Raw genomic sequence first — 27,921 nt, 5'->3', positions numbered from 1 at the left:
TCAAATGTGGTTTAGATCTGATTTTTAAAAATCACATTTTAATGTTGTTTATTGGTATCCAGACTTCCTAAAATCCATATGGATACAAGCTGGATATGCCAAACACATAATTGGGCTTGCAATGTTAAAAGTCATTCAGAACGATTTCAGCACTACTAACCAGCAGACCAGAGGACTCTTGAGACCTGCTTACAATGCATGGTAAAGCGCCTTGTATGAAACTATATAACAAGTCTGTGTCCAAGGCTGGATGCAACTCTAGATGGATATATAAGCCATGTTCAGACAGGCCACAGCCCTAACAGCGAGCTCTGTCTAAAAAAAATACAAAGGGACATTTGGCAAACCTGCGCAAGGTGGTGGATTACTTCATTACAGATAAAAGCAAAAATAATTGCCACTGTTAGAACTTGATGATTAGTGTATTCTTAAGGATATAAATTAAGCCTATTGTATCAGTCGTAGTATTTCAAACTTCATTACATGAAACAATCAAACATATCTTACCAGGTACATGTGAACGGCATGCGCTGCCACAAATTTGGCCCCATACACCAGGCCGTCCGTCCATCGCACCTGAACCACTTCACCTTGGGGTGGGGGTCCAAGCTGAGCACAGTCTCGACTCTGACGGACAAAACACACATTGCAGAGCTGTAAATCGAACTGTATATACTATAATGTACTACATGAATTATGAAGCATATTGTGTTAAAATGGACAGAAACATTCAAAGAGGCATAACGTCTTCTCTTGTGCTTACAGAAGTAAAACAAATATATACGTAACACCTTTGGAGAAATGCAGCCATTGTGGGAAATTGTGGTGGCCAATCAAATAAGCTGATCATGAGAATAGGTCAACAGTGGGGCATATTATTTAGCATGGATAAATGCAACAGAGGGATGGACATTTCTCTGTGTGGCATGATGTCTCACTTGTGATCACTCCATTTGGCCTGTTCCCAGTTTTAAAACACACAGTGATGATCTGCCTCATGTCCTGACTGATTGCATTTATTTTCAATCTGTCAATGTGGCCAAATGATCACAGGTGGGACCAGGATTCTAGGAGCATAACAACATAGAAGGTTTGCCTTTCGGCAAATGATTGGAGGGTTGGTTAATGTTCACAGCATGTCACATCCTCAGTGGTGATAATTTGTACATGCCAAATTATAGTCTACAGTTGTTTTGACTGTTTGATTTGTGGTACAAAAGTGAAATAGATGTGTAAATGAAACATACAACATCCAGTCATGGCAAAAAACAAAATTAAAATAAGACAGTTTGACTGAAAGAAGAAGAGGGCTGGTTCCCTCTACCATCTATATTAAATATGATCATTTAGAATTATGAGAAATTACAAATATGAATCAACAAAGTAGTGTGTGTACATATATATATATATATATATATATATATATATATATATATATATATATATATATATATATGTATGTATATGTATATATATATATATATATATATATATATATATATATATATATATATATATATATATATATATATATATATATATATATATACACTACTTTGTTGATTCATATTTGTAATTTGTGTGTGTGTGTGTAAATATAAATGAAAGATCCGTCATTAAATGAGCCACACCACATGACAGGACAGGTAATCACGAAAAGTAAACTCTTTATTTTTAGGAGCTGTAAAAAATGAAAATGAAGGCAGAGTTCCCCTAAGTGGCCCCTGACTTTAAACCCCTGGTGCACATTCAATTCAACGCAGTCACAAAATTTTATAGGTGTGTAGTTGTACCCACAGTACTACTGTCACATTTTGTTATTGCATCTTGCATGGAAGTGAGGTTATCAGGAAACATTTACCTACAGCTAGAAAAAAAACTAAAAACTGTTTCTGTGGTTTGTACTACTACTACTACTAATATCTTGTCATGTGATACCAAATTTCAGTTACTAAGGCAGTGGCTCTCAATTATTTTTTGTCACGCCCCCTCCAGAGGACAGAAATTTTTTCACACCCTCCTGAATTGAAATACTATTGAGAATTTTTTGTCTCTTTTTTGAGATTTGTGTGCTGGTGTCAACACAGAATCAGTGTGTTTACATGACACTTAAGAAAACCAAATTACTGGGTTATCCCGACTATAATCAGATCTTTAAGATGCATGTATACACCTTAGTCTGACTAAAATCGGACCTATTGAGAATTTTTTGTCTCTTTTTTGAGATTTGTGTGCTGGTGTCAACACAGAATCAGTGTGTTTACATGACACTTAAGAAAACCAAATTACTGGGTTATCCCGACTATAATCAGATCTTTAAGATGCATGTATACACCTTAGTCTGACTAAAATTGGACCAGATCGCATTTCTCATAGTCGAATTAAAGCACCCAGATTATTCGATTGATAGTCTCATTACTCCTGCATGTATACGTTCCAACGGATTGGATCGGATTTTGGCGTTCTGCGCAGGCGCAAGATTTTTCCCTGGGACCGTGAGCCGGAAGTAGAAGGACGGCGGCGGCGGCAGCGGCGTCGTTGCTCCCAAATCACCGCAAGAAAGAGCGCCATTTTGCATCTAGTTTGTGTAATTATCATGTACACCATATACGAAGTGTACAAAGATGTAGCTTCGTCTCGCTATTGGTACGCCATCTTTCTCGAATGCCGAGGCAACTGGTGACATTAAGAGGTCAGCCGGAGGTGTTTCTGTTACCACTAGTTGAAATGGGCACAGCGCCACCTAGCGTACCAGGGTGTGACATGCTCCGGCCCAATAATCCGATTTTCTCACCGGCATGTATACTCGGATAATTGCCCTTGTCTGACTGAGTGGCATAGTCGAACTATGGCTGCAATCTGACTAAGCTGTGCATGTAAACGCACTGAATGTTTTATTTTGAAAAGTAACCGGATGTTATATTGTTATTTCAGCACTTGACTGCCTGTCTGCTCGGTGCAAAATTCAGCTGAATTGCTGCGACGTGCTCCGGCATCCGTCAGATATTGTCAGTTCATAAAATTATCAAAAAGTATTGTTCGGGAACTGGTATCCAAGTCAAGGCATTGGTACCGGTAGCAAAAATGATATCAAGCCCTATCCAGGATCCATATTTAGCCATGATAACACACACTACAGCCACACAAAGTGAAAAATAACATTAGCAGCCTATGCTGTCCAGGCTGGTTATAATGCAGTAATGCCTACTGAGTATTAATGGATCATCATGTTGCAGCTGGTGTGATTGCAGCGTAAGATGGTCTCTAGTTCCTACCACAATGTCTTCAGGGAATAGATTGTCGCTGAAGGAGCCATCATCAAAGTTGACCTCATAGAACGTCTCTTTAGACAGCTGCACCACATCACACTGGTAGTAGCGGCCATTCTTGTGCTTGCATATCACCTTCTGTCCAACAGTGAGCTCATGCATGGCTGCTTTATTGCGCTATCAGAAGAGAATGAGATATCACACAAGTGTAAACAGTGCATCTGCAGTTCAGTTAGTCCTTAAAGATGAGGTGAAAAGATCCTCAGCTGCTCCTTACCTCAATCTGAGCGGGGCCTTTGTGCCGACAGCAGGTAACATGGACTACAAACGGCCATTCATCTGGCTGCATGAGTACTCCAGCAGCCTGGGCACATGTGGGGTGGTAGGCAGTGGGACACCGGCCATGAGAGCACTGCACACAGCAGCCAGACGCCTTCTTCATCCGCTTTTTACAGTAGTAACATTTCTGTTAGAGATTAAAACAAAGAAGCCGGGTCTCACCAAGGTGCAGTGGATTTTGACTCAATGACGGTGAAGCTGACACACGGAGACCACCAATAGTTTGAGAGCTGCGGATACATTTTCAGCTAAATCAATTGGCCTTCAAGACATACAGATGACTGAATATTCCAGTTTTCAGTCCGTCATTGTAGCTGGGAGGGCAACACTTCTGAGAGGACCAAAGCTGGAAGTTTCAACACACTGTGTGAATGCTCCCGTAGTAGCTTGGGCCTTCATTTACCTTAGCAGCAGAGGCATATTTCAATGTATTAATGATGTACTGGTTCTGTTCTTAACTGTGTTTGAATATATTCAATATTGAATGTTCGTTTGAATATGGGGAAAAGTTAATACTTAAATTGTAATGACCTTTTGGAATTTGAAATGTATAGTCAACACCTTAAGAGCAAAACACCATTTTAAGTAATTTGAAATGTGATTCAGCAAAGTGCATTATCAATAATCAGCTTGACCTATTGCATGCCTGATTGGCCTGCCAGTAAACTTTCTAGTATTGTCATGTTTGCTCTAAAAATGCGAGCAAAGCCATCCCAAGAGAACATAACACACCAAAAGCATTTGAGATGCAATGTGTGGACGGATTTTGGGTTCTACACGCTAGAGAGCAAAGTAACCAATGCAGAGAAGACGTTTTGTTGATTCAAAAAGTGAAAAGGATGAGTAGCCAGTTACCTGGAGAAAGCATGGGAGATGAGAAAAAAACAACAACATTTTATCAAGATAAACTATAGATTTGCTTTTCACTGTACAATTCATTTTAATTTGCCAACTGATATATGTGTGTGCGTTTTTTCTTTTTTCCCCTGCAAGAAAATAGTGGTACAGTATTTCATAATTTAATTTATTTCATGTATGAATTTATTTTTGTTTGTGAGAGATATTGGCATGAAATAGCAATAGTAAAAAAATTCAACTAACTACAGACTTAATTAACACATAGGTAATTAGTGACAAAAAACTATATTTTTGTTACAAAGAGAGAGACCGACTAACTGTAAATTAACATTATCTTAATATAGATTATTAATAATTGATGCTGGTTGAGCTTTGTTGTTATTTGAGAACCAGCTTTCTATCAAGAATAGGACCGTAGCTGATCCATAATAGCCTGATAATGACTGTTACTGGAACTCACCAGTTTGAATCTCTGCAAAGGGATTCCACTTAAATCCACAGGACTTCTTTCAGTGATGTTGACAAAGCGGGCCTCCAGCACAGCCACTGCACACAGCACATGTACCCACCTGCAACACGCACACACATAGTGTTGCTGATATTATTTATTTTTGGTACTGTTTTATATGGTTTATGGAACTACATGGGCCTTATTCCTGTTCTTATTTTTGAAAATGCCACATTCACCATGGAAATGATTCAACCATGTTTTTCATCCTGACTGTTGATAGATTGTGAACCTGACAGCTTGTTAAATTGATAGCTGATTCCTCTGTGTGTGTGTGTGTGTGTGTGTGTGTGTGTGTGTGTGTAGCTCAGCCCCACCCATGTGCACTGACAGAGCAGAGGACAGGAAGGCAGGGAGAGCCTGTGTGAATCATAATTTACACTATAGCCGAGTATACAGTCAGTAACATGTCGTAATGTGAATTCCCTACATGCAGTAATAGTCTATATTTGTTAGACCAAGACAATACTAGTTTTCTGATTTAGGACTCCATATTGGCTGTTAAGGTGTTTAAAAAACTTAAATTGAGCATCTTAGCATTATAAACCAGTTCGTTTTGAATACGTAAATGTTATCCTAATCCTAATAGATGTCCTTTCCTGTTTCTGACGACACTGTAACAACTTACTTGTCGTTGTTCGCTTTCTGTAAGGCTCCACCTCTCAGTGAACACAAACAGCAATTCTGCATAAAGAACATGTGATCAAGCATTTGTCCAGACATACAATTAAGAGCAAAATCCTTCACGGATAGTATCTATCAAGGCTGAGTAAATCGATGTTGAGTAAATTCAGCCTGGGGAGTTCACTGACCTCAGTCATGGCGTTGGCCTTGCAGCGTGCACATTTCCATTCCTTGCTCACACTGCCTGGATCAACACCATAACAGCCTGGAATACACAGACACCAAGACTCAGTCTGACACACAGGTAGAGTGTTTATCATGAAGCTCTGTCAGCATGTGCTGCCAACCATGGCATTGGTCAGTGTAGGTTTCAGTGACTGTGTTATGCCAAAGTTAATGCCAAATGTTGCCGTCTAATTCTATAATAACAAATTTATGTGCTACCGACATATGAGATAACAAGAAGGTAGACAAGGGCTTCAATCATGTACACACAGGTTGTGTGAAGTACTCTGAGTTCATGAATGTATGTACTGACTGGTGTGAACCCGGACACTGCACTGAGAGCAGCTGATGAGAAGGCTGGTTCCATCTTCCTCTAGATGAGGTGTGACTGGCTGCTTCTCACACTCAGAATCCTCCTCTGTGGTGGTGGTAAAACACATCTCTGGGATCAGAGGTTTGGTCCGCATCCGCCCACCAGCCACCAGAACAGGTCCATCTATGCTTTTCGCACTTTCAGTCTGACAGCAGCCACAGCACACAGAAACATGGAGTTCAGTCATGTCCTATTCTGAAATGTTTTTTCCTCAAACTGAATCTTCAATTTCAAACTGACTTGTTTTTCCTCCATGACACCTGCTGCACTCTGCCGTGCACCGTCTATATGCTGGTATAACTCTATAGATGACTTGTAAGAAGTAGTGTGTTCTGCTGCAGATCACCTGCTGGTATGTGTGGAACAGCATACAGATAGAGCAGTACGGAGGTTTGGAGCACATGCGCTGGTTGTATTCCCTCTCTTTCTTAAGGTTTGGAGGTCTGCTCTGCCACAGGTGAGCCAGAGGTTTAGCCCAGCTCTCCCCTTCCAGTCCACCCTCCTCTACAGGGGGGGCCTCCTGTGGAGCCTCTGAAGCACAGAAAAGCACATCAGCAAGATTAACAAACACATTTGCATGAAATAACAACTAGAGGGAGAATAATAAAGTTCTACAGCATTCATGTTGATGTTAAGTATGATGTTGAGGCATCCCTCTTGTGTTGCTGCTGACCTTCGTCACTTATGCCATCATTTATGAGTGGATGGTGGCCTGGCAGCTGCCCTAGATCACTCTCTGGTTCTCTGTTTGCAGCCAGCCCTTCTGCCACCTGCTGGAGGGAAACAGATTTCATTTTTGCATGCTTAACAACTTAAAATGTGGACCAAACTTGCTCTATTACTGTGCAGACTGATCTTTATTTTGTCTGTAAGTGAGCTTTAAGTAATGTCTCAATGATATTAAAAAACATGTGGTGTCGTTTTATTTGAGCTGTCTGGTAAAAGGCATGCAATAAATGCAACAAACCAATCTACATTCATTTGTTTCACATTATTTGCTGATTTTTTGTTCTTTTCTGGGTTTGATGGCTCATCAGTGTAATTCTTGTAACTGACATCTGACCATCTTTGAAACCCAAACCAAACCAAAACTCAAATCTCAAGCTCTTAGGCTATTGTTAACTTTTTGGTTCAGCATTCTTTATAAAATCAACATGTAAATTGCACTCAATTACAACTGAGCAGTTGAAACATGCAAGAAGCACTTTTTGGTGTATAAAATGTGGCGGAACTTTCAAATGGGTGTAACATCTGTTTGCACTCACTGCTTTGCCAATATGTCTGTTGTCTTTCTCCACCTCATTGTCACTGCCCTCACTCTTCTTCTCCAGGGTTTCTCCCTCTCCATAGTCTCCTTTGGCATAGCTGTGAACATGCAGGACATCTGCAGGGCTCAGCGTCCTTTGGAATAGTTTGTGTACTGGGCTGCAGCTGCTGCCCAACTGAGGCTCCTCATTGCTGCCTGCCTCCTCAAAGCACGGAGCCACCACCTGGCTCTCAATAGACTCAGGAGGACACACATCTCCAGTTGACACGCCATTCTTCTCTTTCTTTAAAGGGCTTCGTCTGTTTTTCTTAGTACTGACTTTGGACTGCGATTTTGTCTGCAGCTTGGTGTCTTTGTCCTTCTTAGGCTCTGGTGTGATTTTCACTGTGTCTGCAAGAACAATTCAGCATCGATATGAATTATTACACCTACTGATACTATCGGTACAGGAGGTTGGCTCCCTATATGACTCTCTAGTTTGTTACATCATATGAAATTTGTTGAACAGACTCATTAGGTTTACATGTTAGTGTGAGACAGTAATTCTAAAAGTGACATTTTTATCCATAGAGATTTGGCTTATTCTCCCAATTGCTCTTGGTTAACTTTACCAATAAAGAGGCAGAGAGCAGTGCAAGCATGAAATATAAGGTTGATATTCAGTGTCTCAGCAGTGTTTCCTACACATTAATTTATTTGAGGCAGTCCGGTTTTATATTTTTGGAGCTGTGCATGAGACCCACAAAGAGAGCCAGGCCTTGAAGCCAGGTCTGTTGTGGTAAAGCTGTACAATTACATTGTCATGTGATGCACAGGGAACGTTTCTTCCAAAAGCAAACATTGTGAAAGACACATCTGTAAAAAAAGCAATAAAAGCCTTACAACCCAGTGAAATGACTCGTTTTACTGTCAGAATTTGGGAAATTCGGTCCAATAAAATTTGGAGAGTCTAGAAGAACCACCCAATTACAATGTATCCCCATCCAAGTTATCTCGTCGCTAAACCGGAAGTTAGCCCACTCGGTCGGCAGAAGTCTTGAGTGTGCATGCTCTATGACACCCCAGCTGGACAGCCACCCCCATAATTGTGTGGAAACACTGCTCAGTGTTTTTTATGTCTTACTTACTTACCAGTTCTTGAGTGTATACTTATGAGACTGATTTTTAAATCCAAAACATATCACAACAAAACACAAAAACGGGAATTATTTCAATGAAAAAAGCAAAAAGGAAAAAATTTGACAATCAGCTCCTTTTTCATATGTGGAATTTAATGTTTTACTACATTTAGGAACTTGAACAAAAGCTGTGCATTACCTCTATCTGGCTTGAGAGGGACCTTAGTTGGAGACTCATTGTGTGGAAGCTTAGCCCTCTTTACCTCCACCTCTTCAGTCTCCTTCATGGTCAACTCAGGTTTGATGTCTTCAGAGGGTTCAAGAGCATCAAGCTGACGCTTTGTCCCAGTCCGAGGCTTTGGACTGATGCATGATGGGAGACATCAGTGAAAACACATGTGACAGGATTCAAAGGGAAACATTGTTTCTCAGAGACTAGAAGAGTGAGTGAAGTACACTTTTGTGAATGAATCTTTAAAAAAAAAAAAAAACTTCAACTGACTGAAAACTATACTGAATCTTAAACTAATGTCACTGATCAGTAGCTTTAAGCAGTGCACCTCCTCACTGGTTACAGAGAGAAGCATTGTCAGCATTGTCAAACTGCTTTGAATGTTTCAGCAGTTTGATCAGTGATTCAACATTCAGGCTACTACACCAGATCAAGCGCTGTGCCTCGCTGATTGCTTGTCCACAGCCACTGCTTGAAAATTACAGTAATTAACTTGGATGCCAGGCAGATCATTAATGTGTATTTTAAAACTAAGGCACAAGGCCAAGCCAAGTGATCACAAGTGAAACACTGTGGTGCACAGAGAAACGTTTTGTTGTGTTCGCTCTGTAGCATTTTTATTAACCATTCTAAATAACATGCCCCGCTACTGACCCATTCTGCTCTGCTGGCCACTCATCGCTAGTTTATGTGATTGGCCACCGCCATGTTTCTCCAAAAGTTGAGTCAGTTTAAATCTTTTCACCAAAGCCAGCTGGGTTTCACTTTTCAGCTCCCCCTGCAGCCAGAACCACCACTACCAAAACAGACTACCCTCATTAAAATGAATGGGAAGACCTGGGTTTTCGCCATACTGCCATATTTGATCTGTTCATAGTCTTACAGTTGTATGTACTGAAGTTCTTTTGAACAGAGTGGTAATGGCTTCTGGTAGCTAAGATAAACATAAATACATAGGCAATGACCCGAGTCTTAAAAGTGAACTCAACAAAAGAAAACACATTTCCTACAATTCACTTCTACAATAAGATAACCAGTGACTGACATAAAAGATATGTAAGTGCAGACCTTCTGTCCTCCGGGATAGGAGTGGTGGGCTCCTGAGATTTAGATTCACTCTCTTGACTCTTGGAAGACTTGGTCTTGTCTGCTTTCAGAAACTCATAAGCCTCTGGTGTGGGTTTGGAGTGGTCGATTGGAGTGTTGTCTTTGCCTGCTTTCCACAGCTTGTAGCGATCAGGCTGAAACTTGTATACAAACACATCCATGGAGATCTTCACCATATCCTGACGGCACGAACACTAGGAGGAAAACAAAGATTTAGATTTGCACCATAGCAGTTGTAGCAGTACAAAACAATGCTTTGAGAACAGCTGCATTCACTGTGGCATTTGAGTAATAGTATTTCCACTTGTTGTTGAAGTTGCTCCAGACCTTTCCGGATCAACCATGAAGTCGAACATTTCACAGTTATAGGCAGACTTTTATTATTGAGAAAATAACTGAGTGCAAATCAGGGGTACTCAAATATAAATCTTAAAAAGGCCACAAAGTTTTTTTTCAATGACTCAGAAGTCCTTGTGTTGAGGTCGGTCAGGCCACATTACACCACTTGCAAAGTTGTCAGATGACTGTACAGTTCATGCTACTCCATTTGTAATACTTGTAATATGGACTGTTCTTCTGCTTGAACAGCATCAGCGGGTGACACGCATGAGTTTGACAGGGAAATGACCGGCCCAAACAGTCCAAGTTTTCTGTGTGCCGTTTCGAAGCAAAGATGGATTAGGGTGACAAGCAGCAGGGATTATTTTTTGAATACCTGACAATGCCTGCTCATATTGTGGTTCAGCAAGGCCAACACAGCAAGGCCGGTACCCACTCTGGTCGAGTAGTTGCATGGTTTTAGAGAGCTCAGCAGAGGAAAGAGGGAAAAAGGAGAAGTGTGTCTGTTCTCATTGGCTATAACTTGTTCAGGTTCCCTGTGATGTAGGCAACATGTGGATTGCTGCTTGAGCCAATCCCAGCCTTGTCTCAGGGCGAGGGCAGGGTATTCCTGGACAAGTCGCCAGCTCATCACAGGGCCCTCACTGATGAGCAATGTGGGGTTCAGTATCTCGCTCAAGGACACTTCGACAGGCAGCTCAGCCCTGCCCGGAGCTGGGATTTGAACCAGTGACCTTCCAATCACTAGTCGACCTGCTCTACCCACTGAGCTACAGCCGCCCACTCGATCTGGGTTTTTGTCCAATAATCGTCAGTGACAGCAGGATCACTTAACTTTGATTTGGTTAAAAAAATCTTGTTTGACTGCCTGTTTGCCCATGCAGGATTCATTCACCAAACTTTACATGTGTGTAGTTGAGATTAAAATTAAGGCTGAGTACCAATAAGTATGCAACACATAACTTGAGAGACAATGTTAATGTCCATACTAACAAAGCTTAAAAGTTGACCATATGAGGATGGTCAAGCACAGTTCTCCTGTCTTCTCTCAGGTCATGTGTTCCACTGCACCATTTGGCACCGATTTGGCATCGTGGCCAGTGTGATCCTATCATAGGATGGAGTTTAGGATTAATTCAAAGGATAAACTACTGGTACATGTGCTGATTATTGAGACTGTCAGTAAGTCAGTGCGAACATTAAACAAATCATAACTACCATGCATCAATAGTCTTTTTGCTTTGGTTCAGGCCAAATGATTGGTCTAAAGATTTAAAAGTAATGAATCATGAATTAGTGATTATTGCTTTGTTGTTGTGAGCAACAATTCCTGCATCCATTCACAGCTGTTTAAATGATATTTCTGTGTACCAGTGTTGCCTGTTTGCCATAATCAATCCATCGCTGGGTGGCAAAGTTGGTCGACTCAGCACAGTTAAATCCATGGTTGAAACCTGCATGATAGCCAAATGGGAACGTCAAAATGAACTGCCCGGCCTCCTGTGTGACCTGAAAATGATAACACAGAATCGTTAGAGATAATACATGAAAGTGCACCTGTTAGTTTAGTTATTTGCAATTCTGCAGCATTATTCTTAAACATAAAGTATTGTAGTGTATTGGGGTCAAAACAAAGTAAGTGAAAGGTCACCTTTTCAAATGGTATGCCATATTTCTTTAAGATTGAGGGTGAAATCAAAGTCATCTTGTGGCGCAGGAAGGCTTCACAACTCTGAGCATTCCCTGGAAAGAATCCTGGAAATACAGAAGATATCAATGGCATCAGTGAAATTCTCTCTTTGTGCTCTTGTATTTTAAAACAAACTAAAGAGCCACTAACCGTAACTGTAACCATTAGTGGAAATGTAGACAGTTGAGGTCAAAAGTGTACATCCACTTGTAAGGGACATGTATATCATGGCAGTCTCTAGTTCCAATGATTTCTACAGCTCTCATTTTTCTGTGATGTAACAAGTATAACACATATGACTTTTCAAAAAAAATATTCATGACATTTGGTTGATTAATTAATTCATTGTAGGTCTTCTTAAAATGTGACCAAATCTGCTGGATCAAAACTATACATACAGTAATTCTATTATTTTTTTGTTGTTCAGCCATTTTCACCTCAGTTAGCTGCTTCTGATTTCCATCCGTTAGCTTCTGGTTGTCTTCTGGCTGAATTTTTAACCACTTCTCCATCAGAATTGCTGAAGTTAAACAAAATTTGTTAGCTTCCTAGCACAGACTTGTTTCTTAAGCACAGTCCACATGTTCTTAAGCACAGTCCACATGTGGACACTGACACCTGCAGCTTCTAATTCACTGCAGACTTTTTTTTGGTGGTATTTGGTTGACTTCTGACCAGTTTTCTCTAATCTGTGTTGTCTTTCTTTTTGTGCCAGTGACACAACTGTGCTTGCAGACAGTTGTTTGTACAGTTGATCTTGGGACCTGTAACTTTCCTGACTTGTTCAAATCAGTACTGCGCTCTTTTAAATCAATACTGAGCTCTTTATACATTCTCAATGTAGTGTTTGCGGAGTCTATTAGCTGTATCACACAAGTAAAAGAAAATGTGATTCACACAAACTTTTCCAATCACCAAAACTGTTCCTTCATTTTGTTGTACATATATTTCTGATCCAGCAGATTTGGTCACATTTTCAGAAGACCTATTATAAATTCATTAATGAACCAAACTTCATGGATGTTTCTTGTGACAAAGTAGTCTTCTGGAACTGAAGACTGCCACAATATACATATTCTTTACAAGTGGATTTTAATTCTAACTACAGTTGGGGTCTCTGAGGTACTTTCCATACAGTACAGAGGTTCACTGTAAATAGTTCTGACTTCCTCTTTTATATCAATGAGCATGTGAAGCTGAAGTGACCCAACAGTTAAGATTTGAGCAGCAACAGTGTGAATGATCAATTTCAAGGGGGAGTAGAGATAAATGTGATGTGAAGTGCCTGTTGTTACACATTAAAATCCATCTTTGGAGTGGAACCTATCACATACCTTTGGCAAGTCGTTCCAGTCTTTTCCCATGCTCTGGTGGGACAACATACCTGTAGAGCAACATTAGTACAAATATATCAAAAAAAGTCATGGCAGTAAAACAGGGCAATACAATTCCTGCTAAAATGTGAATCATGATTCTCTCAGCTCATGTTGAAGTACAACACACTTGACTGTGGACCTGTCTTCCAGCAGCTTCTAATTCATTGCAGACTTGCCTCTTGGTGTTTTTTGGTTGACACTTGACCATCCTGACCAGTTTCTTCTAAGCAGCAGGTGGTAGTTGGTAAGTATAAAGGGCATGGTAAAGTTGTGTCACTGCCATGATCAAAAAGTTGTTGGTACAGTTAATCTTGGGACCTGTAACTGCTTTGAAATGGCTCCAAGTGTATTTCTTGACTTGTTCAAATCAATAATGTGGTCCTTCAGATCAATGCTGAGCTCAGCTCCTTAGAGACTGTCTCATTGTAATTTTTGTAGCTGAGTCTAATGGTTGTACCAAACAAGCCCAGTTAAAATGGGCCCAGAAAGGTCATCAGTTGTTGTCAGAATCACCAAAACTGATTGTTGAAGTTAATGTATGTATATTTTTGATCCAGTAGATTTGCTCACGTTTTAAGAAGAAATTCATTATTGAAGCAAACTTCATACATTTTTTTGAGACAAAGTAATGTGTTCCACTTGGTCCACTGCAGAAAAATGAGAGCTGTAGACATTAGTGGAACTTAAGACTGCCATGACGCACATGTTCTTACCAGTGGATGTAAACCTTTCACCACAACTATCTGTCAAAGCATAGACAGAAATCCCGGGGGGTGGGACAGGGGGGGACACTTGCCCCTCCAGTAAACCTGCCCCCCACAGAATAATTTGAGACACAATTAATACATTTTGAACAATGCAGTAGCATTTACTGAAAGCACAATGGAAAGAGTGCTCATCATAATCGCACAGTAATGTGCTATTTACATTTTTAAATATTTAGTCCCCATTCTTAGAAATGGTTGAGTCCACCCCACACTCTTTTCAACAGGCGGAGCTAGCAGCTGCAGCAGCATGTGGACGGAGCCTGCTACTCACACCGTGCTGCGGGTTAAGAGCTGTGTATACCACACAGAAATAGTTACATAAGTTACAACAACACACATCACATTTACAAAAAGTGCCAGGTCCAGGCTGTCTGCAACATTTATCCTGCATTATTCAAAAGCCTACTGAAATATGAGTGCTGTTAAGCTAAGTTAAAATCTATAGATATGGAGAGACAGAGTTAGAGAGTTAGAATACATACAGTTATAAAGTTCGAGAGTTAGAATACATACAGTTTTGTGGCATAGTTTTCAGATGTTGACAACACAATAAATATATATTTTTGAGAACTCGTTTTATGTTGGATTATTCTTTAAGGCATTTCCTGTAGTTTTCGGATTGTTTGGAGCTTTTACCTCTTGTAAAGATATTTAATGGACTGTGGTGGAAGTTAGAACAGTGAACAAAAGTATTATGTCAGATATAATAGAGATAATGTGTATTATTCCGATATCATTGTTTTTTAGTGCTACGTGAATAAACAAGAATTTGTATAGTATGTATGTATGTATATGTATTTGTAAGGACTAATACAGTATAATGTAATTATTGTAATTCTCGTTACTTTTGATAGCATTTTTTAAAACATTTGACTTTTGAACCTGCTGACAGTGCAAGAGTGCAACACTGCGAGAGAGAGAGAGAGAGAGGGAGAGAGATAGCATAATCTGATATCTTTCATCTGGAAAAAGGCAGTTTTCTGATTATGAGAAATCTGATGAACAAACTTAGACGTTTACCTGATAATTAATCTATTCATTTCATGTACATGTTAATTTGATTTCACTCATTTCGTTTTAAATCTAGACATGTGCAGGTGGACTCAGCCAGTGCCTGCCTGTTGGAGAGACTGAGAGACTAAAGCCTCAAACTGCGGTAAAAGATGCTGTATAAGAGACAGGCTGCAATTTTTATTCCTTGTCCCCCCTAGAATTATTCTCTAAAATTTTACTGTTTATTGTCCCCCCCCCACAAACTATGAAATGGGATTTTCGCCCCTGTATCAAAGTGCCTGACTGCGAACCTGAAGGATATGGCAATGCGCTGTATCTTAGTGCTGTCAATCTTCCTCTGCAATCCCACTCCAATTTCAATCCTTATTACTTAATATCTGCATTATACTGAATTGTTACATTCAGAATTCAAGATTACCATGTGCCTCTACACTATATACAGACTTTTGCACTTTATTTTGAACTGTCCATAATAACTAATTGATTAGTCATAAATGGGTGAGTAACCCTGTTTGATTTGAAAAAGCTGGTAAACCGACCTTATGTGTGTTTACACCACACTACAGTTGTTAGACTGTCCCTCTGAATGCACTGCATTAAGAGATCCTCCAGCATCCTGTTCGCTGTTCAACTCACCACTTCAAGCTACAGTCAGACAAACACTCATTTGTTCATGTATATTTGGGGGGGATTTATGGACATTTATGGTTAACTAGCGTGTCTTGGTGTTTAACATGCTGTAAAATTATATCTACTGCTTGTTGACCGTTATGTTATTGACTTTGAATCTTGCTAGCATAATGATAGCATTAACAGGTGAGTCGAAGGATTCAATAAGCTGAGTGGACTAGTTTATCTCCGTAGTGAAGTCATATCTAAGGTCCACCATATTTACTTTGAATGAACGACATTTCCATATATGATGGCCTCACTCAGATGTGTGATGACCTTAGTAAAAACAGCAAAAAAGAACACCAATAACTTCTCCTGCTGTTTTTAAGCAGTCTTGATGCCATGATGTACTTGCTTATGAACCACACATTTGCATGAACAACCAACTGTGTGATGAACATGGTTATTCACATACTTGCCTATATACTATGCTTGTTACTGGATGATATCACTATGTGGCACACGTAAGCTTGTCGTCTAATGGTTGCCCCTGCTGCTACTGACTTGTTTACTGACTCCCGACCCAGTTACATCCCCAAACTGGTGCTACACTGCTCCCACCATTGATGTGCATATTGCATCTTGCATAAGTGTAGTGTTAATTTCTGAGTGAGCACATACAGGACAAACACTCCAAACAAACAGCATACTGGAGTATGACTTGTACATCACCACCACTGAACATCATACAATGCTAGAGATGTATAGCAAGCTAAACTGGTTAATGCACAAGTTGTAAAGTCAGAGTTAGAAGAGTTTGTAACTGAAAAGAGCCTGTAAAGATGGACTAGTGAGTAGATGAGTCTCGGTGTTGCTGCTCCAAATACACTTTGGGTTTGTAGGATGGGTTGGCCACCGTCCCAATGCGTCAGTGTTTGGCGAGTTAGGAATGAGACTCAGCTTCTCTTAGGACCTTTTAGGGCGTATTTTATGTCACAGAACAAAATGTGAAAAAAGAACACAGTGATATCAAGGGAAGTGAAAAATTCTAAATTATTTTGGGGTTTTTGGACTGATTCCTGATGGTGATCTATAAAAGGAAACAGAAGTATATTTTCTTATTATGGCTCAAAATCAGTATGTGAACAATATACGTAACTAATTCAAATGAGATGTTGTATTTTGCATGCCTGCAGAAGGACAGGATTGCTTACAGGTTTACTGTATTATCACATTTAGGTTATCAAGCAGAAACAATGTGTGACTAGGGCTGGGATGACGCGTCGGTCCCAAACAGGAAGTGGTAGGACCCGCGGATGCTGAGAATAGCCCTTCTCTCACAAAGATGCTGCGTTAACGCCGCAGCAGCGGTTCATCAATTCTTCACCGTTGGTAATTCAAACAGAGCGAAGTACCGCTGGAGTCAAGACAAACCACCGTGTCAGTCGGGAGGGCTGACCATCGCAGTGATTTCTATCAACACAACCACTTCAGTGAGTTGAAGGTTTTTGCCAGTGACAGACGCCGTTTTTCGGGCAGAAATGCGATGATGAGTCGGTAGGCCAGGCGGGAGCTGCGGTATTTTTTCCTCATATAAGTTACCAACGCCAGTTACAGTAACTACGTTACTTTTGTTTGGTCATGTAATGTTAAATTAATCGTTAGATTAGTTGACTAATCGAAAAAAATAATCGCTAGATTAATCGTTTGAAAAATAATCGTTTGGGAAAGCTCTATGTGTGACGTGTGTCCAGCAGTGTGAGTGTGTGTCACTGACTTTACCATGACTTTGGCTCTCCAAAGTGCAAGTAGTTGATGCTGTACAGATCCATGTCCTCAGTGTGCCACGCAAAGGCACTCTTCCACATGCCAAAGTAGAGGTACGGTGTGTTGACTCCTTTGATCTCGATTCCGCTCTCGCTCTCCACAGTGTCCAGAATGGTGTTTAAATGGCCAATGTTCCATTCAGTCACATCCTATAAAGGATGGATTCAGCAGAGGGCGTAAATGGCATTGTTGTAAAAGTGCAATATGTGACTTTTGAGTGATCATGAACAAAATAAATTACTAGAGATTGATGAGTATGTGAGCATGAAATGGAAAGGTCTGTTTGAACACAATGAAGAAATGTAAGTGACACTATCCAACCTATTGCTACTCACTGAATCATAGAGCGTTCCACTGACATCAGCCCCATAAAGGGGTGGGTTGAAGGTCAGGTTCTTCCAAAACTTCCTCTCCAGCTCGTCAAAATCCACATATCGGGGACTGCAGAACCTACAGTCAAAAATGTTTTGAGGTATAGAGTAAAAATAATTTGAAGTCCATGGAATGACCATGTCTGGTAATCAAAGGCTAGTGGTGATAGGCTAATGGAAATGGCATACTACACCAGGCTGTGCGTCTTATAGTGTCATAATAACTGTGTGAAAAACATTAATTGATCAACACTAGTTTATAATCTACTATGTAAACTGACTTGTCCATGTTGGAGGTCTTGCGGAACTCGTGGACGGTCATTGGCTTCTTCTGAATGTTGTACTGTGTGAACAGTCCTGACTGCCCGGTCACTACCTGCTGAATGGGAGCAGGAATTACCAGGTCATCGATGTCATCATATGTCTGCCGAGGTTTCCAGCCTTTAGGTGGAATAACCTGCAACAGAAAAACATAACAGAAATGGAATGAAAACTAAAGAGAAACTCAGAGCATCATGTGGCGAGTGTGAAATGACTCTGATGAAATTAGCAGTGCGAAGACGAGCATTATGCTAACGCCTTACTACAATGACCCTTGTCCATTTATTTATTTATTTATTTATTTATTTATTTCAAAAGACCATGATTCTTTTCTCTCAAATTCACAGACTTTAAAGTATTTCAAGGAACTGTGGAATCCAAAGCTCTGTTAACTGCTTGTTATAAAATGCTAAAAAATCACAACGTGTCTCTGCCCTGATGGACTGAGGTACTTCTATACTCTCATCCATGGGTTCTTATTCTGTTCTGCTTGGAAGCAGCTTAATCAAGTACAACACCTAGTGACAGAATTCGGTATTACTGTTTACCCTGAATGCCATTCAGTAGCCCCATTTACACTGCCGTTTGGATGCGGCAATCCTGCGCCAATTCTCCGCCTCTGCGTGAATGTTTCTGAGGTGGCAGGGATGAAATTTCTCTCTGGCGCTAATCTGCCTCTGGAGGTGGTATCAGAAGTGCAGCATTGGTGAACCAAACCAGTTTGACTGGATAAGTCAGCTCAGCCCCACAACTCTGCTTTACATGTACTACTTACATGTTTGTCGTGGAGGAGTGATAGGCGAAGTTTTTCTTGCAAAGTTTGCATGTCACCTTCCTGGGGTCATCCTTGTTTTCAAAATGATCCCATATTTTAGACGTCTTTCCCTACTTAATTGACTTTTAATTTTTAACTGTCTAACCGCAATGTGGAAGGGACCTGTCTTGTTAAAAAAAAAAAAAAAACACTGACAGTGAGTGAGTGTCATGACTGCCTGTATCTGGCCCTTCAAATTAAAAGCCCTCCAGTCTCTTATACACAGGCCAGCCGCCAGTCACATAGATTTTGAATTAATTTTGACAAGACACGGCTCCAAATGTTTTTTTATTTTTTTTCTGTGGCCAATCGACCAATGAAATTTTGGTCGGCTAATGAGTTTTTGGTTGACCAGTGCTTGCTCGACTATTTGGGAGCAGCCCTAGGGGAAACACCTTGAAAACACACAGACGTCATCATTATGAAGTGTGCCATCATTAGGAGCTGCAGCGCCGGCTTTCTGTCTGAAACACTCAGCGGTTCATCTTTAAGGCGGAGCTGCTTCGCTCTGTGAGAATGACCAACGGCGGAGAATTGGCGAACCACCGCTGTGGCAATAATGCGGCTTCTCTCTGTGAAAGGGGCTTCTATTAGGGCTCAAGCACTGACCAGTGCGAGGGCACTACTGAATCTGTCTGGATTATTATTAATTTTCTGCTACTTTAAGTATAGTTTTGAAGGCCTGAACATACCCCAAAACGCACCAAACTCGGTATGTACGTCACATCTGGCAAAAAATTTGATAATTCAACTTGACTGGGTATGAGTGGGGCCAGGGGACTCTATAGTGCCCCCTATTGGAATCACTGACATAAATTTACCAAATTCGGGATGTATCATGACCAGACACACAAAATGGTCCATAGACCAAAACCCTCAGTTCCATGCCTCGTACTTTAACGAAGTCCTCCTACAGATTTAGCACCACAGACTTCAAATTCAGTAAGTATCATCCTCAGACTTTGAAGATGACAAGTGCTCAAAAGCTTTCGCCTATGTCATACCTGGTGGTGCGCTACATTTTGATGCTTTACCATGAAGCAGGAATTCCTAATAACTTCAACATACAATTTCTAGGGTAGAGAGTGTTGCGCTGAATACATCTATGCATCAATACCATGTCATATCCATAGCACCACCTACTGGACACTGGAGGTCATACAAGTAACAGCTGAGAGCACCCTCCAACGGCACCGCAGCCTGACGTGCATGGAGCGAGGGCCTGTTCATCACTGATTGCAGCTTTTTATTTTTTATTGCAACTTTGTTATCATCCCTGAAACTCATATTTGTCAAGTTTTACTGATGGTAGCTTAACAGCAATCGGAAAGAAACGGTAAAGAAGATATGAGTGGAATTACATACTGTAATAATGTAATTAGCACTGTAGAAATGTGCATTATGCAACATTTACCATGTGAACTATGATAGTACAGGACTATGCCCTGATGCAGTGAGACAATGTGAAATGAAATTCTTATTTGGAAGGTTTTTACTGTGAAGTAGGAAGTGTTGCATTTACATGAAAACTATACTAAGATTACAAAGAAATATTTGCTTCTCTTTTTCTTTGACAGGGCCTTGGTTCAGGTAATGGACTGGGCTAATTGTAGTCTCAGCTTGAATCAATTTCTGTACTACTTGTCCTGTTCACTATGAACCACTAAATAATAATTACAGCTGCTGTGCAGCGATGTGTCAGGTCCAGGCTATTTTTGGCAAATTTAGGCAATTCTGAGCAACAAACAGGAGAACAGGAAGACAACACAGTTGACAACAACGTTCATTTTGGACCACTTGTGGCTTGAACTCACAACTTCTGGAACCAAAGACTGTCATCTATCGTTCTGAGCTAATTGGCAAGTGGCAAAACAACAGTGGCTTCACAAACTGAGTAAGCCATTCACTGTTTTGCAGGCAGATTTGAAACCACTGCAAAAAATTCAGTTATTAATAGAAAAATCTGAAAATCCACATATTGCAGCATGGAGATGTTGGTAATTTGTGTGGTAAAAATGACTGATTTGCTCCATAAGTGAATAACTGATGTTTAGCTATGTCATTATTGCACTGACTCCAATTGTTCACATGAAAGAAAAATTTAAAATGCTGTGAAAAATTCAGTTTTTGGGGCTCAATTTTTTTGATAAATCAAAGGAGGAGAGAGGAAGTTTTACAGTTTTTGAAAAAAAACGTTCATAATTTTTAATAGGTTTAAATGTACAAAAGTTTCTTCAATATTGAGACTACAATTTGATGAAAGTTCTGAAGCTGTGGTTGATTTGTTATGAATTTTTAAAGTTTTGAACTTTAGATGCCTGCTGTAGCGTCACCATCAGGACTATTTGCTTGGGTTTACAGCTGAGGTAATCTGGCATGAGACTGGACCTTTGTGCAAAATTTGGTTAGCTTTCACCCATGGTCCGGTCCAAGCTATTGGTCTTTATTTAATCTAGAGTCTTGCTGTGATGCCACCATCAGGACAACTGTCTTGTGTTTCATGTTGAGGACATCTGACATTTTGATCTGTCATCATCATCATCACCCTTGCTGAGTCTCGAATCAACAACCCCTGACACCAAGAACCAGCTCCTAACTCACTAAGCTTATTGGCTGGAAGTGAGACCTGCTGTGTAGCTTCATTTGTCAACTCTGGAGTCACTGTCCGGATAGCTGTTGTTAAGGCAGATTTCAAAAATGGTCAAAATGTCAGAAATTCTGTTACCTGAACAAAAATCTGATAATACATAAATTGCCTCTTGACAGCATGAAAATGTTGGTGATTTGTTTTTAACTCTGTGAAGTGTTTTGCTTAATAAGAGAAAATCTGATGATTAAAAATGCCACACTCACATTGACTCAAGTTGTTCCCATGACAGCAGAATTCAAAATGTTCTCAAAAATTCAGTTTTTGAGATAAAATTCTGATATTTGTCAGACTTCATCAACCATTCACTACAAAATATTCTCAATTTTTTTCAGGAAGATTGAAAATGACTTTAGCAAGACTTTGATAGTATATGTTCACAGTAATGTTTACAGTCACACATTCTGATGCAGTGTAGGTTTAATTTTTGATAAATCAAAAATCTGTGAAACAAGTTTTGTGGAGGATGGCCTGAAGATGCTCTCTAGCAAGTTTGGTGACAATTGAGCAAAAATTGTGGGAGGAGATAGGTTTTTATAAGTTTTACAGGTTTTGAAAAAAACTGACTTCATAATTTACAATGAGTTTAAGTGGACTAAAGTTTTGGCAGTATTGGGGCTACAGTTTGGTTAAAGTTTCAAAACTGTAGCATATACTGTTGATTTTGTAGGTATCTTTAAAGTTTTTTAAAATTTAAACGCTTATTGTGGCCCCCCCCCCCCCTTGAAATCAAGTAAATCTGGCATGGGGTCGGACATTTCAGTAAAGTCTGGTGAGTTTTCGCCCTTGGCAAGTATGACTTCCTCGGAAGAAAGAAAGAATTCCTGGGAATACAATAGTGTCCTGGCAGCTTAGCTGCCCGGACCCGAATTACTGAGCCAAGTAGCATGGCTAATAATGAAGTCCTATTTCAGTATGAAACAGTAGATCATCCCAACCCCAAACAGTATAATCTATACCACACATTGTACATTAACGAAGAAATAATCAGACAACACACTGTGTCATAATAACAACAGATCAGTCTTACTTTTGCCATTCCAGCTTTGTGTGCTCCTTGTGACTCCATATAGGCTATGTAGCGGCTAAAGTTCTTGAACTCCTCTTGGGATGGGGTGAACGTCATCATTCTGGAGCCCATGCTTTGGGCTGGGGATGTGTCTGTGGTCATCCTGGAATTGTTTCTTTGACCTTAACTCTGATCTGTGGAAAAAGTAGACATCATGACAACAGTGTCTGCATTAATTCTGTGCCATCACTTTACAGTAACAGACCACCTCAAGCACAATGCTTACGTTGCTCTAATTTGGGAGTTAAGGGGAAACTTAAAGTAGTGCAATGCATTTCTTAGACAGTTCTTCATGGTTACACCACTTAAAGTTATTAAACCTTACTAGCAACAGCTTTAATGATTTCAAACCTGTGTCATATTTGTGAGCCATTCATTCCATTTGTGACAAAAGAAAAAAAGGTTTGACTTCACAATTTTTCCTCCATCCAGATCACACTAACTCCAAAACATGTATAACAAAAATCAAAACTGGACTAGATGAAGCCATGCCATTTATTGTAAAAGCTTTTTCTCATGTGAAAATGTTATTCTATTGGTCAGGAGTGTAAAAGGGCAACATTAACTCCTTTCTCTACCTTGACCTCATGAGACCAGGTCCAAATAAAAAAAAATAAAGACACTTTACTCTAACCACTGACTGTACGTGGAACACAATTTAAAACCCAGTTTCAGATTTGAGAAATCTTTTTTCCCATTTGAAAAAAAAAAAACAAACATAAAAACTTTAGAGGACAACGCGTAATAATACTGATGTCATATTACAGAAATAGCAAATCCTGTTTTTTGTGTGTGTGTTTTTTTTTTACTTTTTAGTTACCAGTAGACTAGTCGCGCTGCTGCTGAACACTTGAGAAAACTCATAAACTTCCCATCTAACTACATTAACTATGAGATGTACAGTTAACCAACCGACGAGATGTTCACTTTTTGCTAACAGGCAACATTTACCCTGAACTCCGGCACTACGGACTTGACTAGCAAAAGCTTGGAGAGTTGGGCTCCATTGTCTGACCCTGGTTGGACACAATTCTGATTTGTTCCGACCCTCCATCTGTGATAGGGTGAATCCCACGCCTGTCACACACCGTGGCCCACTGACAGCGCTGCTCCTCGGGAAAATATTTAGCCAGCCCGCTAGCTAACATGCTAACTACAGCATAACTTGCTCTGTGTATTGGGAATGAGAAGTGTAGTCAACATAAAACCGCACTGCCATATTCAGGAGTAAACAATAAACAACAAACATTTACAGATAATGTGCTCGGTTTGTCTAACCTCATAAGGATGTATCCGCTAACAAGCGTGTGAGACTGGGAGATCTGACAGCTGCCTCCGCTCTCAGCTAACGTTTACCAACTAGCAAACATAGCTTGTTGCTGACCGTCAGTTTCTTTTGCACAAACTTAGAGTTACTACGATTTTCCATGAAACAAACTCATTCTATAGTAGCAGACGTTAACTTACACACGCAGTAAGGTGAGCGAGTTGTTATTTTCTCAGATCACAGGTAGTAGAGTAGAAATATTGACATGATAGGTCCGGTTAGAAAAGACAGTCCTCCATTATTCCAATGACGCATGCCCAGTGTGTATTTGTTTACATGGAGCTCAGCAGGAGGGGTTCCGTAGTCTCCCAACCAATCAGACCACCCTCTTTACCAGACCATCCCTCATACTGATGATGTATTTCAATAACGAGGCTGCGCTGCAATTTTGTCGTTCCCGACCGATTAAAAACATTGTATGGGAGAAATACTGGATTGTTATGTTACAACATCTACGTTCCTTTGCCAACTCATACGTGCTTGTATGACGCTATGTAATATTAAACATACTGGTATTCACTGCTATTTAAATCCAGCATACCAGTTAATTAACCCATCTAACTTTAAGTTGTTTTTCGAGAACAGACTGCATTTAAAACCTTAATCACTGTATTTATCACCCCAATGTGGAACAAAGAATGAAGACAACCACTGAAAGAGGACTTAAATGTCCAGTATGTAGGATTTAGTGGCATCTAGTGGTGAAGTTGCAAATTGCAAATATCAGATTCATTTACATAGCCCAAAATCACAGACACATCGCCTCAATAGGCTTTATAATCAGTGCAGTGAACGACATCTGCTGTCCTTAGCCCTCAGTTCAAGTGAGGAAAACATTGACATGTTGATGGTAAAAACCCTATTTAACAGGAGTTGATAGAAGAAACCTCAGGAAGAGCCACAGAGGAGGCTCCATCTCCTAGGATGGACAGACATGCAAAATATGTCACATGTACAAAAAAGAACAATAAAATCACAGTTTAAAAGTTCCATTGACAGAATATCTGACACAAACTATATGTGATGAAGTAAAATAAAATAACTTAAAATGCACCATTAATGTACATAAAAATGTATATTTACAACATTACACGTAAACATGAAAACATATAAGGAAAATTACCATGTGCGCCTCTTGGACCACATGTAGAATAACGTTACTCTGGTGTTGCTTGTTCTTCATCCACAGCCATGCTGTTTTATTCTGCAATGTATTCTTAAACAGATATGTTTAAGTACCTTTTAGACAAATTTATGATAAACTTTTAATGACTTTATGAGCTTAAATGTTAATGCATTTATAAAAGGAAACATACAGAATAAACACATCGATGAAACTGTCTCTGTGACAGTTACAAGTAAAATGTAATTTACCACTTTAATATGGGTAGCTTCAGTGGAATGACAGGCTCTGAAAGCTGAATGAAAGGTTCCAGAGGATTATTAGTAAGAAGGTAGCCTGAGTTGCAACAACTACAAGTTGACACAACTCTTGTTATTTAGAGATCCTGCCTCAAGATGTGGCTTAACCACAGCAGGCTTAAAATTAGCAGGGACAACACCAGTCATGAATGACAAATTAACTATATATATATATATATATATATATATATATATATATATATATATATATATATATATATATATATATATATATATATATATATATATATATATATATGTTGTTGCCATTTTTTCTGTAGTCTGTGATAGTGTAGAGCATAGCTTTAGCTCTTCTTGTTAACTTCCCATTTGATATTTTGTATTTTACATTTTGTAATTGATTCCTTTCCACAGTGTATTTAATCTGATTTGAAAGTAGCCTATTAAATCTATTTTAATAGTATTAGATATTTTGACTCTAGATTGTTATTTGATATACCTTTTTCTTTCTTTTTGCTAATCAAAATTTATTTACCCGTGTCCTGTGATAACAAGAATAACCTTAGCTCACTTTCCTGCTCTCCCCAAGACACTAACAATGACACATGACACAAACAACAATAAAAAAAAACAATGCAGAGTCCAGGGGAGCTGTAGGGGGATTCCGGCAGCTAACACCCAGATGCTGTGGGTTACATATACATGTATAGTTATATATAGTTACACACTACCTGGCCAAAAAATAAACAGTTGCCACCTGGATTTAACTAAGCAAATAGGTAAGAGCCACTGCATGGATGATTATCTTTTGAGAAGGGTCAAATCATTGGCATGCATCAAGCAGAGAAAACATCTGAGGAGATTGCAGAAACTACCAAAATTGGTTTAAGAACTGTCCAATGCATTATTAACAACTGGAAGGATAGTGTGGGGAGACTTCATGCATCGTCTTCGAGAAAGTGGTTGGAAAAAAGTCCTGAGTGATAACCCGATCACTGAAATGTTTGGTAAAAACGACAACAGTAGAACTCAGGGCTATGTTTAATAGTGAATGTAAGAGCATTTCCACACGCACAATGTGTAGGGAACTCAAGAGATTGCAACTGAACAGCTGTGCAGCCTTAAGAAAACCACTAATTAGTGAGGCTAATTGGAAAAAAAGGCTTCAATTTGCTAGGGAGCATAAAAATTGGACCAATGGAACTGACCATCAATGGTGCTGCTGTGGAGAGAGTGAGCAGCACCAAGTTCCTGGGTGTGCACCTCTCTGAGGACCTCTCTTGGAGCAGCAACACCGCATCACTGGCCAGGAAAGCTCAGCAGCGCCTCTACTTCCTCCGCAGACTGAGAAGAGCCAGAGCACCAGTCCCCACCATGCGCACCTTCTACCGCGGCACCAAGAGCATCCTGACCAGCTGCATCACTGTGTGGTACGGCAGCTGCACTGCATCCTGCAAGAAGACCCTGCAGCGCATAGTGAGAGCAGCTGAGAGGATCATCGGTACCCCCCTCCCCTCCCTCCAGGACATTTACAAAACACGCCTAGCCTGCAAAGCACTCAGCATTGCGGGCGACCCCACCCACCCCAACCACCATCTCTTCAGTCTCCCGCCATCCGGGAGGAGGGTGAGGAGCCTCCGGGCGAGAACCAGCAGACTGAGAGACAGCTTCATGCACCAGGCCACCAGGATGCTGAACTCTCTCCCAGAACTGCCCCCCCTTCCCTCTCCGCCCGCGGCCCCCACAAACTCTGGACCTTGCAGAGGGTCATGTGGTTTGATGAGTCCTGATTTACCCTGTCCCAGAGTGATGGGTGCATCAGGGTAAGAACAGAGGCAAATGAAGTGATGCAGCCAACATGCCTAGCACATGCTGTACAACCCTGTGGGGGCGCGCATACATACATACATACATACATACACTCACTATCTAGAATGCTGTTAGAAAAACAATGATAATTGGTTCTCCACTTAAAATTACATAGTGAAACATTTGAATTCTATATCAAAACATTCTGACCGGGCTATTTCAGCTGGCACTGAAAAAGAACCCTAACATTATCCCTCAGTCAAAAAGTTTGGGTCAATATACTGCAATATTTATACTTGTGTCATAGGCTACTTCAATAATTTTATTTTTTTCTCTGGTTATAATGCTTGGAGAAGGCATTCGACCGTGTCCCTCGTGGCATTCTGTGGGAGGTGCTCCGGGAGTACGGGGTCGGGGGCCCCCTGTTAAGGGCCGTACGGTCCCTGTACGAGCGGAGCAGGAGCTTGGTTCGCATTGCCGGCAGTAAGTCAGACCTGTTCCCAGTACATGTTGGACTCCGGCAGGGCTGCCCTTTGTCACCGGTTCTGTTCATTACTTTCATGGACAGAATTTCTAGGCGCAGCCACGGGCCGGAGGGGATCTGGTTTGGGAGCCACAGGATCTCATCTCTGCTT

The 27,921-nt window shown here is 40.3% G+C and overlaps 1 protein-coding gene across 3 annotated transcripts in view; it reads right to left on the bottom strand.

Moving 5' to 3' along the window:
- Positions 1 to 24,487, bottom strand: part of kdm4aa (lysine (K)-specific demethylase 4A, genome duplicate a) — a 34,385-nt gene extending 9,898 nt beyond the window's left edge. The window contains exons 1-20 of one of the 3 annotated variants that reach the window (XM_037114480.1): positions 24,235 to 24,468; positions 22,729 to 22,901; positions 18,198 to 18,373; positions 17,881 to 17,995; positions 17,501 to 17,694; positions 13,284 to 13,333; positions 11,911 to 12,014; positions 11,631 to 11,768; positions 9,882 to 10,114; positions 8,781 to 8,944; positions 7,462 to 7,853; positions 6,870 to 6,969; positions 6,543 to 6,727; positions 6,137 to 6,341; positions 5,787 to 5,863; positions 5,603 to 5,658; positions 4,927 to 5,035; positions 3,547 to 3,735; positions 3,276 to 3,446; positions 508 to 627 (exon numbers count right to left, since the gene is read on the bottom strand). In XM_037114480.1, coding sequence (XP_036970375.1) covers positions 508 to 627; positions 3,276 to 3,446; positions 3,547 to 3,735; positions 4,927 to 5,035; positions 5,603 to 5,658; positions 5,787 to 5,863; positions 6,137 to 6,341; positions 6,543 to 6,727; positions 6,870 to 6,969; positions 7,462 to 7,853; positions 8,781 to 8,944; positions 9,882 to 10,114; positions 11,631 to 11,768; positions 11,911 to 12,014; positions 13,284 to 13,333; positions 17,501 to 17,694; positions 17,881 to 17,995; positions 18,198 to 18,373; positions 22,729 to 22,869 — 2,919 coding nt within the window. In that variant the 5' untranslated portion in view covers positions 22,870 to 22,901; positions 24,235 to 24,468. Of the gene's footprint in view, positions 1 to 507; positions 628 to 3,275; positions 3,447 to 3,546; positions 3,736 to 4,926; positions 5,036 to 5,602; positions 5,659 to 5,786; positions 5,864 to 6,136; positions 6,342 to 6,542; positions 6,728 to 6,869; positions 6,970 to 7,461; positions 7,854 to 8,780; positions 8,945 to 9,881; positions 10,115 to 11,630; positions 11,769 to 11,910; positions 12,015 to 12,099; positions 12,220 to 12,386; positions 12,470 to 13,283; positions 13,334 to 17,500; positions 17,695 to 17,880; positions 17,996 to 18,197; positions 18,374 to 22,728; positions 22,902 to 24,234 lie in introns of those variants that run through there. The other 2 variants (XR_005077719.1, XR_005077720.1) reach the window with 2 other exon arrangements.
- Positions 24,488 to 27,921: the final 3,434 nt, after the last annotated feature.

This window comes from Acanthopagrus latus, chromosome 11 (assembly GCF_904848185.1).
Source record: "Acanthopagrus latus isolate v.2019 chromosome 11, fAcaLat1.1, whole genome shotgun sequence".
Taxonomy (NCBI): domain Eukaryota; kingdom Metazoa; phylum Chordata; class Actinopteri; order Spariformes; family Sparidae; genus Acanthopagrus; species Acanthopagrus latus.
The sequence above is the reverse complement of the archived record's forward strand: the minus strand, read 5'-3'. Positions and strand labels throughout refer to the sequence as shown.